Raw genomic sequence first — 13,899 nt, forward strand, 5'->3', positions numbered from 1 at the left:
GGTCCAGGTAAATTTGAGGTCGGGGTGGAAGGTCTTAGTAAAGTGGATGAACTGTTCAACCTCCTCGGTTGCGCCGATACAGTCATTGATGTAGCGGAGGAAAAGGTGGGGGGTGGTGCCAGTGTAGCTGTGGAAGATGGACTGTTCCACATATCCGACGAAGAGGCAGGCATAGCTGGGACCCACGTGGGTGCCCGTGGCTACTCCTTTGGTTTGGAGGAAAGGGGAGGATTGGAAAGAGAAGTTGTTCAGAGTGAGTTCGACGGGAAAGGGCTTTGAGGCCTTCATGATGGGGGATGGAAGTGTATAGGGACCGGATGTCCATGATGAAGATTAGGCATTGGGGGTTGGGGAAGCGAAAATCATGGAAGAGGTGGAGGGCGTGGGTGGTGTCCCGAACGTAGGTGGGGAGTTCTTGGACTAAGGGGGACAGGACCATGTCGAGGTATGCAGAGATGAGTTCTGTGGGGCAGGAGCAGGCTGAGACAATGGGTCAGCCAGGGCAGTCAACCACAAGAAATGCAAAACTTGCGCCCACACCTCCCCCCTCACTTCCCTCCAAGGCCCCTAGCGATCCTTACATATCCGTTACAAATTCACCTGCACCTCCACACACATCATTTACTGCATCCGCAGCACCCGATGTGGCCTCCTCTACATTGGGGAGACAGGCCCCCTACTTGCGGAACATTTCGGAGAACACCTCTGGGACACTCGCACCAACGAACCCAACCGCCCCATGGCTGAACACTTCAACTCCCCCTCCCACTCCGCCAAGGACATCCAGGTCCTTGATCTCCTCCATCGCCAGACCATGGCCACACGACGCCTGGAGGAAGAGCAACTCATCTTCCGCCTAGGAACCCTCCAACCACAAGGGATGAATGCAGATTTCTCCAGCTTTCTCATTTCCCCCCCCCCACCTTATCTCAGTCCTAACCCTCAGACTCAGCACCGCCTTCTTGACCTGCAATCTTCTTCCCGACCTCTCCACCCCCACCCCTCTCCGGCCTATCACCCTCACCTTAACCTCCTTCCACCTATCGCATTCCCAACACCCCTCCCCCAAGTCCCTCCTCCCTACCTTTTATCTTAGCCTGCTTGGTACACCTTCCTCATTCCTGAAGAAGGGCTTATGCCCGAAATGTCGATTCTCCTGTTCCTTGGATGCTGCCTGACCTGCTGCGCTTTTCCAGCAACACATTTTTCAGCTCTGATCTCCAGCATCTGCAGTCCTCACTTTCTCCTCCCTGATGAATCAGTACTCCATGTTGAACAATACTTAGAGGAAGGACTAAAGACAGCAGGGGCACAAAGTGTACTGTAGGTGGGGATTACAATGTCCACCACCAAGAGTGGTTCAACAGCAGTACAACTGATCGAGCTGTTCGGGTCCTAAGGGACATAGCTGCTAGACTGGGTCTGCTACATGTGGTGAGGGAACCACCAAGTGGAGAAAGCATACTTGGCCTCATCCTCAGCAATCTGCCAGCTACAGATGCATCTGCCCATGACAGTATTGATAGGAGAGTGACCACTGCACAGTCCTTGTTGAGATAAAGTCCCACCTTCCCATTGAAAATAACCTCCATTGTGTCACCGTGCTCAACGGGACAGACTTTGAACCGATCTAGCAACTTAAGACTGGGCATCCATGAGGTGCTATGGACCATCAACAGCAGCAGAACTGTATTCCAGCACAACCTGTAACTTCATGATCTGCGATATCCCCCACTCAACCATTACCATCACACCAGGGGATCAACCCTGGTTCAATGGAGAGGGCAGGAGGACATGCCAGGAGCAGCACAAGGCATACCCAAAAATATGGTGTCAACCTGGTGAAGCTACCAAACAGGACTACTTGCCAAACAGCATAAGCAGCAAGTGACAGACGGAGCTAAGCAATCTCACAACATATGGATCAGATCTAAGCTCTGCTGTCCTGCTACATCATGGTGTTAATGGTGGTGGACAATTAAACCATTCACTGGAGGAAGCTGCTCTACAATTATCCCCATCCTCAATGATGGGAGAGCCCAACACATCAGTTCAAAAAGATAATGCTAACGCTTTCTCATCAACCTTGCAAACTCTCTAGTGGTTACAGTCATATCTGGCACGAAGGAAGATGGTTGTGGTTGTTGGAGGTCAGCTCCAGGATAATTCTGCAGGAGATCCTCAGGGTAGTATCCCAGGCCCAACCATCTTCAGCTGCTTCAATGACCTTCCCTCCATCATAAGGTCAGAAGTGGGAATGTTTGCCAATGATTGCACAATGTTTAGCAACATTTGCGATTCCTCCGATACTGAAGTAGCCCGTGTTCCAATGCAACAAGATTTGGACACTATCCAGGCTTAAGCTGACAAGTGGCAAGTAACATTCGTGCCATACAAATACCAGGCTCAGACAGCATCTTCCAAATCCATGTCCACTTCCAGGTCTAAGGACAAGGGCAGCATATACATGGGAATGCCAGCCACTTCAAATTTCCCTCCAAGCCACTCACTGTCCTGACTTGGAAATGTATTGTCATTCCTTCACTGTCTCTGGGTCAAAATCCTGGAATTCCCACCTAAACAGCATTGTGGGTCAACCCCCATCAGGTGGACTGCCACAGTTTAAGAAAGCAGCTCATCCCCACCTTCTCTAGGGGCAACTAGGGATGGGCAATAAATGCTGAAACAGCCAGTGATGCCCACATCCCACAAATTAATTTTAAAAATGAGCAATCAGTGCCAGAGCACATCTCGAAACAACAACTTCAGAAAAGACAACCAGAAGGATTCAAGTAACTAATTTATCAGATAATCTACTGAATTAATCCAAGTTGACATTCGACAAGTTCTATAAAGTGCTTTTCTTCCAGCAGGTGTGTAAGTTTAGAAAGCCCTTTAAAAGATGTTGTCTTAAATACACATCCACAGAATAGGACTGATCGTCATTCATCACCATGAGTCACGAAGAAGTTGAGAATAATGAAGTGATTTTAAAACTATTAAATAAGCCAGAATGAAAATCTAAATGACACAGCATGATAAATGCAGAAAATAATAACACATCTGCAACTGATTAAGAATGACGTATAGACACTATCCCCTCACAAAATAACCTCCAGTATGGAGCAGCAGTCACTTTTGTTGGAGATGGGTATATCAAATGAAAAAAAGCTAATATCTACAGCTGATAAACTTGCCACCCTCTTGGGGTAGTTAATGCCTTCAACCAAGTAATAACCAGGCTACTTCAGACAGCTGGAAAGAAAGGCAACCACATGGCACAAGAAAGGATTGGCCAGACCAGACAAAGGATGGCAGTTCCTTTTGCCAAGGAAGTGCCGATGCACCAGTTTGATTTAAAAATAGATTTGTTAGCTTTATTGATGCCTTTTCTTAAAAAAAAAGGCAATCACAAATCCTCAAATAAGTCAACCAATAATTATCTTCTCCCAAAGGATAAAGGAGGTGTTGCCACCCTCTTATATCCATAGTAGTAATTTGCATACTTCCATACCTTATACCCAAAGGTGCAAAATGGGAAGTTAGCTATTTGTGGGCAACTTTGTCTTTCAACATACAGCCATCTCAGTAGAAGGCACTGCATCAGGAATGGATTCTGAAAATTCCCTCCTCTCTCACAGGAAGAGATTGCAAGAACTTTCTAAAACACCAGAATCAGCAGAAATAAGGGACTAAACCTCTTCCTCCGACTAACTGCTCTTGGCCTAGCAATATGTGAATGCAATAAACCATTAGCAAGACTCAGTGAAAATGAACCCAGAAATTAAATTAGGTCATAACAAAAAGTCACAATATTAACACCCTGCTTCATGCGTTTACTTCATGGTAAACTACTACACTCTGGCGAAATATCATGGAAGAAAGACAAATTATGAAAAGTGCATTAAGCATTTAATTTTTCCTCTTGGCTTTCTCCTCGACTGACTTTTCCATTCACTATTGTGCAGAATCCCTGTGGCACAAGCCCCTTGCCGTGCACTCCTGCTGCACAATTCCAGGTGGCTAAATCCCTTGCCATTTATTTCAGCAGGGAAAGCAAAAAAGGGATTTGTTACCCAAGCACATTTAAACATTTACATCCTGGTACACTTGCCAAGTACTTAATGTTCACTTCACTAAGCACAGTCAATCCACTTGAGAAAATTCTCCCATGTATACAAATTTTTAAAAGTGTTTCGACTCATGTATTTTTTGGACCAAGTTATGGAAGAATGACTAAATGGTTCCAGTATATAGACCAGCTAATCAGTCTTATTTTTAGGGTGAAGTTTACACAAATAAATATTTATTCAGGCACAGAATTTCTTTGTAAATTAATTTGAGAGATTGCCAAGTTTCAGAGTTACATGAAACATTAAAAAAAAGACCAGCATAGTGGTTGAAATGCTGGCTTTTTGCCTTGAAATCCAGGTCTGGAGGGCAATATGATGGGATAAAACAGGCGAGCACTCTATTTTAAAACACAGATGGAGAACACACAGCTATGATTTCACTTTGGTTAGACATGGAATGCAAAAGTCTTTCAGAATCCATTTACCTCATGGTTTTGAGAGGGTGGAGGGGGGAAATGGCGCAGGTTACTATTTGGCGGAGGTTTTATTTCAGCTGGGTTGATGCTTCAAAAGGCAAGGAAGACATCATATTACATTTTTCACAGGGACTTTTCTTCAGTACCTTATGGGCCATTTCAAAATTAAGTCACCCACACTCCTGCAGTCATAAAAAGACACTATACAAATGTAAACTACTACAGATGCTGGAAATCCAAGATTAAAATAAAGAGTGCTGAAGAAACTCAGGTCTAATTGTAAGTCAGCCTCTCTCTCTCACTCTCCTACCACCTCCAACCCCAACAGGGATACTGAATTAACATTGGATTCCAAAGGGGAATCATACTGAACTCAGTCACTAACTCTCTCTCCCCACAGATTCTGCCAGAACTGCTGAATTTCTCCAGCATTATTTTATGGAGACGCAAGTCCCTGACACAGTTCATAGAATCCCTACAGCGTGAAAGCAGGCCATTCGGCCTATCAACTCCACACCTAACTTCCAAAGAGCATCCCACCCAGATTCATTCCCACTATCCTTTCCCTGTAACCCTGCATTTCCCAAGTCTAATCCATCTAGCCTGCACATCTTTGGACATTATGGACAATTTCACATAGCCAATCCACCTAATCTGCACATCTTTGAACAGTGGGAGGAAACTGGAGCATCCAGAGGAAACACACACAGAGACAGGGGGGATGTGCAAACTCCACACAGACAGTCACCTGAAGGTGGAATTGAACCCAGATCCCCGACATTGAGAGTGACAAAAAAAAACTGCAGATGCTAGAATCCAAAGTAGACAGGCAGGAGGCTGGGGGAACACAGCAAGGCAGGCAGCATCAGGAGGGACATTTGGGGGGGGGGGGGGGGGGGGGGGTGGCTGCAGATAAAGGGGGCAGCGGGTACAGGGTGGTGAAGTGGGGATAGGTGAAGAGAGGTAGAGGGTACGACCTGGTTGCTGTGTTCTTCCATCCTCCTGCCTGTCTAACCTGAATGTGAGAAAGCAATGCTAACCACTAAGCCACTGTACCACCCCAGCTATTTAAAAGGAATACACACAAAAATGTTGAAGAATCTCAGCAGGTCTGACAGCATCTTGGAGAAAGAAAGTGGTAAATTTTTGAGGTCAGTAGGACTCTTCTTCAGTTCAAAAACAAAAACATCAACCGGATTCTCACCAGATGCTGCCAGTTGAGTCCCTCCAGCACTGGGAGGGGTGGGGTCAGATTTCCAGCATCCACAATTTTTGCTTGTTCACAGTAATTTAAAGGAGTCTTGCAAAATAACCTTGGAAATTGGGGGTGTATCCCCTTATGAAAGAGCCTACATCTGTCAAGTACAGGTAAAAATATAACTTTAACCTACATTAAAATATTAGCATCAGTTTTCCAGCTTACTTTGCATAATGTCGAAGGAGCGCCTAATTCAAATAGTCTAGAAGTTTAAACTTGTTCAGAAGTGCCTGTCCCAACTTGTACATTAGAACCACTTTCTGTCATTGAATTTGATCACATCATACTGGGTATGGTGACTGAGACATCCTTGTGAAAAAAGCTATTCCAGGTTATTGAAACTCACTGAGAAAAGAGCAGGGAGAAATATCTGAGAGAATTGCAACAGTAACTTAGGTGGATTGTACTCATTGTAAAATATAGATGATTCAATGTCAGAGAAGTTGTATTGAAATATCGTTTAGATGGAACACAAAAATCTAAGCTGACACTCAACTGCAGAACTGAAGGAGTGCTACTTAGTTGGTGTTGTCAGACAATATATTGAATTGAAGTTCCTTTTGTTTTGGGTAGAGATGGAATGTCCCAATGACTTCTGGCCAATATTTATCTCTCGATCACACATTATCTGGTGAGTGCAATGATATGAAGGTGCCAGTGTTGGACTGGTGTGGACAGGTCAGAAGTCACACACCAGGTTATAGTGAAACTGGCTTATTTTAAATTACAAGCTTTCGGTGCATTGCTCCTTTGTCAGGTAAGCTGCTGCGAAAGCTTGTGATTTCAATAAATCTATTGGACTTTAACCTGGTGTTGTGTGACTTTGATTACTGTTTGTGGAACCTTGCCACACACAAATGCATTGTTATATCTTTGCAAGAGTAGTCACTACTGAAATAATTTATTGGCCGTACAAACAGTTTAGGATGTCCAGAGATTATGAGAACTGCTGTAGGGACAAACATGAATTCCACAGACTTCAAACTATCCGGACAAGCAGAGTTAGCGTCATCTTCAAAAAAGAGAAACAAACAAAAACAAGCTGTTGGAGAAATTCAGCAGGTGTGGTTGTATCTGTGAAGGGAGAAACAGAGTCATTGTTTTCAGTCCAGTGACCCCTCTTCAGAACTAATTCGTTGTTTTATATTACTTTCTGAAACTTGTTTCTTGAAGCCATCTGGGGTTTAGCAATGATGCATTGGACTACAGCTTTGTTAATAAAGTTAATAAATGCAGCATCGGCCATTACATTCGGATCAAGGTCCAGGATTACTTCAAGGCTTCCTCCTGCTCTGCAAGACTGGCAAGAACAAAGCTGCATTGGTGTAGCAGCTTTCAGAGCAGCATGAGGGTTTAATAAATGCAGACACTAAGAAGTACAGCAAGTTCCATAAAATAAAAATGATCAAATTATCTGTCTTGGAGTTGTTCAAGGGAGGAATGTTGGGAAAATCTCTAACCTATAAAATAGCATGAACGCAACATGTGCACCTGATTAAATGAGATTGTGTGCAAAAAGGGAGCGTTACGTTGTTTTTCTTTCTTTATGACTGAACAAAGAGGCAAGTCAGAAAAGCAACTTAATCTGAAAAACTTGGTTGGCGATATGTTCTCAAATGTCAGTGTTGTGCATTAAGAGTTGTGCAGTTAGCAAGAACACCCACCAGCTTGCACAGTCAGCTGCAAATGTCTTTCACTCTTTGCACATCAAGACAGAACACCAATAATACACTTTGAATTGTTTTGTGAAGCTTCCTGTCAAAAAAAGCATCCCTTCAAATTACCACAGTGCTTCAACATTTGCAGTACGTTTCCCAGCAACACACTCCCCTCCACCACAAGTCAGCCCAGTCACTGAAAAACACATTTCCGTGACACATCTATTTGGTTGAAACTTTCAGCAGAAATTTGTAACAGTATTCATTAAAAAATACTTGTCAGAGCCAGAGTAGATACCTGTCGCTGAAACAAGAGTGGGGTCACAATCAAATGAAGTTTTTCTTCACTGGTCACGAGACAGTAATCAAATTAATTTTCTAACATGGAGATACTTGATGAATACATTTGTCTTGAAAATGTGCCAATTGCAGGAACTTGTCGACACAAACTGCCCACCATTTCCTACATTATAACTGTAGCAACATTTCTAACTCACTTTTGGATATGGTTGGTTGGTGAGATTTGCTTGGGCCTTGGATTGTATCTCAGTGACGATGTTTGAGCAAAACAATGGACTCAAGTTACATCTTTAATTCAGTATGTTGCACTTATGAGTTCCAATTCCAAGATGTATTCAAGCCAATATGTCATAATGATTTTCAATTCCAGAGTTAAATATTTCACACAGCCACCACGACTATCGCCACCAGCTTTCTGCTCAGCTATGATCGGATCCTATGTGAGACTCTGCAATTTATTACAGCTTCAGATGGGATACCCCAAACTATTAAGCGCCTAGATGAGCAGAGATAAATTGGCTCCCCTTCTTCATTCAGCAATGCCCTCAGTTGGTTGCAACTAGATTAATTTAAAAAGGATTCCTCCCCTTGTAGGCATATTTTCCCCATTTCCAAATTAATTTGTGTTTTTAAAACAGAGACAAGTTAACCAGGCTTGCTTGAGTTAATAGTACTAGGGGCATGCATTTAAAGGTGGGGGGGGAAAAAAAAGAGTGCAAAGGAGACTTGAGGGGCAAGTTTTTTTTTCAAACGCAGAGTGGTAGGATTCTGGAATACGCTGCCGGAGTGGTGAATGGGGGTAGATACGATAGGGGTTTAAAGGAACTTTTAGATAAGACTATGCAAGAAATGGTGGGATATGGCCCAAATGCAGGCAGAAGGGATTAGTTTAATTTGGCATCATGTTTAAAGAACAAAGAAAATTTACAGCCCAGGAACAGGCCATTTGGCCCTCCAAGCCTGAGCCGATCCAAATCCACTGTCTAAACCTGTCACTCAATTCCTAAGCATCTGCATCCCTCTGCTCCCCACCTACTCACGCATCTGTCCAGACATCTTAAATGAATCTACCGGTCTGCCTCTAGCTCCTCTGCTGGCAACGCATTCCAGGCGCCTACCACCCTCTGTGTAAAGTACTTGCCGCATGTATCCCCCTTAAACTTTTCACCTCTCACCTTGAAAGCGTGACCTCTTGTTACTGAATTGTTCACCCTGGGAAAAAAGCTTATCTCTATCTACCCTGAAACCCTTCATGATTTTGTAGACTTCAATCAAGTCCCCTCTCAATCTCCTTTTTTCTAATGAACACAATCCTAACCTACTCAACTTCTCTTCATAGCTTGCACCTTCCATACCAGGCAACATTCTTGTTAACCTTCCCTGCACCCTCTCCAAAGCGTCCACATCCTTTTGGTAATGTGGCGCCCAGAACTGTACACAATATTCTAAATGCAGTCGAACTAATGTCTTGTACAATTTTAACATGACCTGCCAGCTCTTATACTCAATACCCCGCCTGATTAAGGCAAGCATACCATATGCCTTCTTGACCACTCTATCCACCTGTGCACCAACCTTCAGGTGTGGACCTGATCTCCCAGATCTCTCTGCTCATCAACTTTTCCCAAGGTTCTTCCGTTTGCTGTATATTTCATATAAAAGAAGCAACGCTTAGCACAATATCTTGGACTGAAGGGCCTGTTCCTGTGCTGTGCTGTTCCATGTACTAACAAGTTTGGGTTTATTAATTACAGAATACAAGAAGAATTAGTAGCCCATCATGTACAGATAGAAATAGAAGAGAGGTGAGTCAAAAAACATTTTTTTTAAAATATGGATCAGTGCAAATTGTTCACAAAGAGCAGCTGGGACTAATTGAATGCTGTGACCGTTACAGTGCAGGTTACTGTTAGCACTAACCTTGGTAATTGTACAGTCATTCAGAGACTGCTTTTGCTTTTGTAGGCCTGATGGGTGTTCCTTTACCCAGATTCCATTTTAAAGACTGGTTTGCAGCAATCACAAGAGAAGGCCTTATCAGTAACATTAGGTTTGTTTGGGTACAGTCCTTTAACTGTTGCTTTTCACAGCATGCCAATGCTCAAATCCAAGCAGATACACCTGAGAATTTTCACTCCCAGTAGTCCACTCCAGTAGAGTTGAAACTAACTGCTTAACACCTATCTTTATGCATTCTTCAAAAAAGAAAAAAAACAAAATGCAGTTGCAGTTTGAGACATGATCCACAAGGAATAGCTTGCTGTTCAGCATGGATCACCAGCTCCTCATTACTTTCATAGTCACAAGAGATCACGGTCCAGTTGATTAGAAGTTTCTTTGACACCTCCACATTACCCACATTCAGAGCAGCACTCCAAATGCTTGAGATTTCAAATAAACCTGTTGAACTAGTGTTGTGCGACTCCTGACTGTAACAGTTAATTGCAGATCATTAATCTTCATCTTAAAAGGCACTACAATGGTTAAACCCAGTCAGCAGTTTCTACACACTGTTCTAGATACTAGATGTCAGACAGGAAACAATATTGACCTTGGGTGAAATACACAGATTCACCAGAAATGATATTGAGATCAAGAGATAATTTCAGAACAGAATGCAAGACGGCTTGATTCTCCTCTTGCAACTGAAGTGTTAAAAAGAGATCAGAACAACTATTCTGGAGAACCAAGAACAAGGGGACATCACCTTAAAATTAGAGGTAGGTGATATCAAGAAGCACTTAAACAGTAGAAATCTGGTACACTCCCTTAAAAAAAAAGAGTCAAGATTACAAATAATTAAACCTAATCAATTTGACATTTTCAATCATGAGAGAATGAAGTCAGGTAAATGTAGTTCAGATACAGATCAGAACTCAATCTAAGCGAATGCCAGCACAGACTCAGAGTTGAATTTGCTTCCTACATATTCCAGCATCAGTTATATGGAACAAAGACTGACCTGAGCATGTGCAAACTCACCAGTTTTGTCTTTACAGCAGCAGAATAATGCTTTGTGAATTCCCTCAAGTGTAAGCAGCAAACTACTTGGATATGATTAAGGACATCAAGCTGATGCTTCAGATCAATTCAGATCATGACCTGCTCTTAAAAGATTAGCACATTTTTCTTCCACTGTGACTGATTTCTGCATGCTTTCAATTTTCAGGATTCATTTTTTTCAAGACACTGCGACTAATCGGATTCATTAGCCCACAAGTAGTACTTCGAGGCTGTTTTATTGGGAATTCCACCAAAAATGGAGAGCATCCTGTGCATAATCTCTTTCCCAAATTCAGTAGAACACATAGCAATACCCAAAAAAGTAAGCCAAACTAGAATACTCAGTGATGCATCAGATATGAGCCAATATCAGAGAGTGAAACAGAATTCTTGCAACACTGTACATGTCATGCCTGACTGAAGTTCTTTCTCTTCAAATGGAGCTACAGCACAGAAGGACTAGCATTTGGAGTGCTGCTCCTTCATCGGGTATTTGTCGAGCAGGACCATAAGTGACAGAAGTTTTAGGAAAAGATTATGGTGTCATGCATCTGAAACAAAATCATGTGCGCTCACACTCACTCCCTCGCACATGTGCACATATATAACTATGGGGTGAATTTATATTAGCAGATGTATCTGCAGGCAGTCAATCCATTTAATATTTTGTAAATTCCACTTTGGAAATAGAACCAGTCTGACTCAAGATTGGGATACAGACAGACTCTAACTTCACATCTTTAATGCATTGTCTGAGCTGCAATGTCACTTTTTTTTAAATAAAACTTTAAGTTATCTCGAGAATGTGACATAAAAGAAGTTTTGGTATTTACATATTAATGAACCGAAACCTGCAACCCATTCTAAAAGATGAAAGACTTAACAACAATCTAGGCTTGTTCAATATATCATTTCAATTGCATGATACCTATCCTTTGTTATAAATTCTGTGTTCTATGGTCCTGCTCCATAGCTACCTGATGAAGGAGCAGCGCTCTGAAAGCTTGTACGTCCAAAAAAAAAAACCCGTTGGACTATAATCTGATGCGTGATTTTTAACTTCGTCCACCCCAGTCCAACATCGGACCCTCCACATCACAGCACAGAAGGAAGCCATTCAGCCCGTCAAGTCTATGCTGGTTTACCACACAGCAAGCCAGTCAGTCCTATTCCTCATTAATCCCCATGGCCCTACATGCTTATGGTGTTCCAATTTCCTGTTCACAAAATCTAGGGACAGCATTAGGACTATATCACCACATCACATCAATCCCCTCCTCTCCATCACACAGACCTGTCCAGTACACCAAAGTCAGTGGAATACTTACACTCCATTCCTGTGAACTGTTTTAATTAAAATTCTACCAGAAAAGGGGTGCGTGAAGTAGATTTAGACGATTCTTGCATAAATACTTTGAAATATTCACAGGACTATTGACGAACAGGCACCAATGGATTTTTTTTGAGCGAATCTATAGCAGCTACAATAGGCTAAAGGCCCTCCCCCATGCACAATATTCCATTTAAACACACTTCCGGTTCAAATTCGCTGATTTTACTTTGGGAAAGGGAGTCTTTTAAAAAGGAAGTTAATATAGAATTTCCTCCCCCGATCCCACTTTGAAACGTTCTCTGCCCACCTCCAACCCTTCAACGAAATAGCATCCAAACAAATTGATGAAATATCATAACTGATAAGAGACGTTGTTGAGACCACTTTAAGAGCTACGTTGAAAATTGACATTAAAGCACGTAAAATTCAACACTCAGTTGAATTTCTCAAAAAAAAATCGATGTTTCCGGAAGAGAAGACAGGGTAACTAGGCTGTAATGTGAACACCTCTTAATCTTCCAAAAACAAAACTTGTGTCTTCCCAGTCATGAAATAGACCGCTCCCCTCCCCAAAAAAGTCCTGGACGAGTCATCCATCAGTTCATCTCAAGGTGAAAACTGTTCCTAGTTCAGTGACAAGTATGAAACGTACAATCACTTTATTCCCGGTGCTAATAAAAGAGCGGAGTTTAACAATGGAATTAAGTTTTTAAATTAGAATATTACCTTCCAAAAGTCTCTTGATTTCCTCGGGGATGGCCATAGTTCAAGGTACCACACTATCCAGAACCTTTGACAAACGGAAACCCCGTTAAACCTCTTTTTTCCTCTGTCTGTCGGGAAATGAGTTGAGGACAAGGGATGAAGGGGTTAAAAGCTGCAGTTTGTTGTACACCAACTGAACCCTGTAGCAAGCTGCGTTATACATTAAATAGAAAGACTAAGTGGAATTGACTGAGTCTGTCTCCTGGTGTATATCAGGTGTGTGTGCAAACGCTTCAATACCAAATACACGTTACTAATTAATAAAACCGGAATTGGCTGATTTAACAAGACCCAGAAGCGAGGCTGCCTTTAAAAAAATATGTTAAACATTACTTTTTTTTAACTTGCCAGACACGACAACATAAATCTTGTACAAAGCATGTCGGAAATCTATCATTACTTTTTTGAAACAGTTGACAATTTGCATTTATGTAGCGCCTTGAAAGGATAGGATATGTTCAGCGTTTCGTAGGAACGTTCTCAGGCAGAATTTCTCACAGAGCTAAAAAAGGAGATATTTAATTGGCCACAGATACAATTTAAAAACCGTCCAAAGGATGGAGGAAGTGATGCAGGAACGGACGGGGATGACACGGTTTGGGGTGTCTATGACCGACAGTGCAACCTTCTAATGGAATATTGGAGTAAGCCAAGTGTTCATGGGGTGGAGGAGGACCACAGCAATATTCAAGGATTAGAAGGCTGTTGGAGGTGACGGGGATGTGGAAACAAGACCTTGTATGAAAGTGAGTGCAGGGATGAGAATTTCAATTTGATGCGTTGCTGGTCCAGGGAGCGCAGGGATATTGGTTGAAAGGGAAGTGATATGAATTAGGATACACGCAGCATAATTTTGACTGAGCCCATTTATAGAAGGTGAACAATGGGTTAGAACAATATTGGAATAGTCAAGACTGGGGTTAACGACTGTGGATGGAGATCAGAGTCCCCTCCAAGGTGACTGGATCCATAGCATAAAGCAATCAGGGATTCACTGTGGAGAGGACAAAGGGGTTATGCACAAAAACGGTGA

At 42.5% G+C, this 13,899-nt stretch overlaps 1 protein-coding gene across 1 annotated transcript in view; it reads right to left on the minus strand.

The window, feature by feature from the left end:
• skap1 (src kinase associated phosphoprotein 1) overlaps positions 1-13,128 on the minus strand; it is a 371,132-nt gene extending 358,004 nt beyond the window's left edge. Inside the window, exon 1 of the mRNA XM_043674766.1 lies at positions 12,828-13,128. Within this exon, the coding sequence (XP_043530701.1) occupies positions 12,828-12,864 (37 nt within the window). The 5' untranslated portion in view covers positions 12,865-13,128. The remainder of the gene's footprint in view (positions 1-12,827) is intronic.
• Positions 13,129-13,899: the final 771 nt, after the last annotated feature.

The sequence above is a fragment of the Chiloscyllium plagiosum genome, chromosome 33, assembly GCF_004010195.1.
Source record: "Chiloscyllium plagiosum isolate BGI_BamShark_2017 chromosome 33, ASM401019v2, whole genome shotgun sequence".
NCBI classification, from domain to species: domain Eukaryota; kingdom Metazoa; phylum Chordata; class Chondrichthyes; order Orectolobiformes; family Hemiscylliidae; genus Chiloscyllium; species Chiloscyllium plagiosum.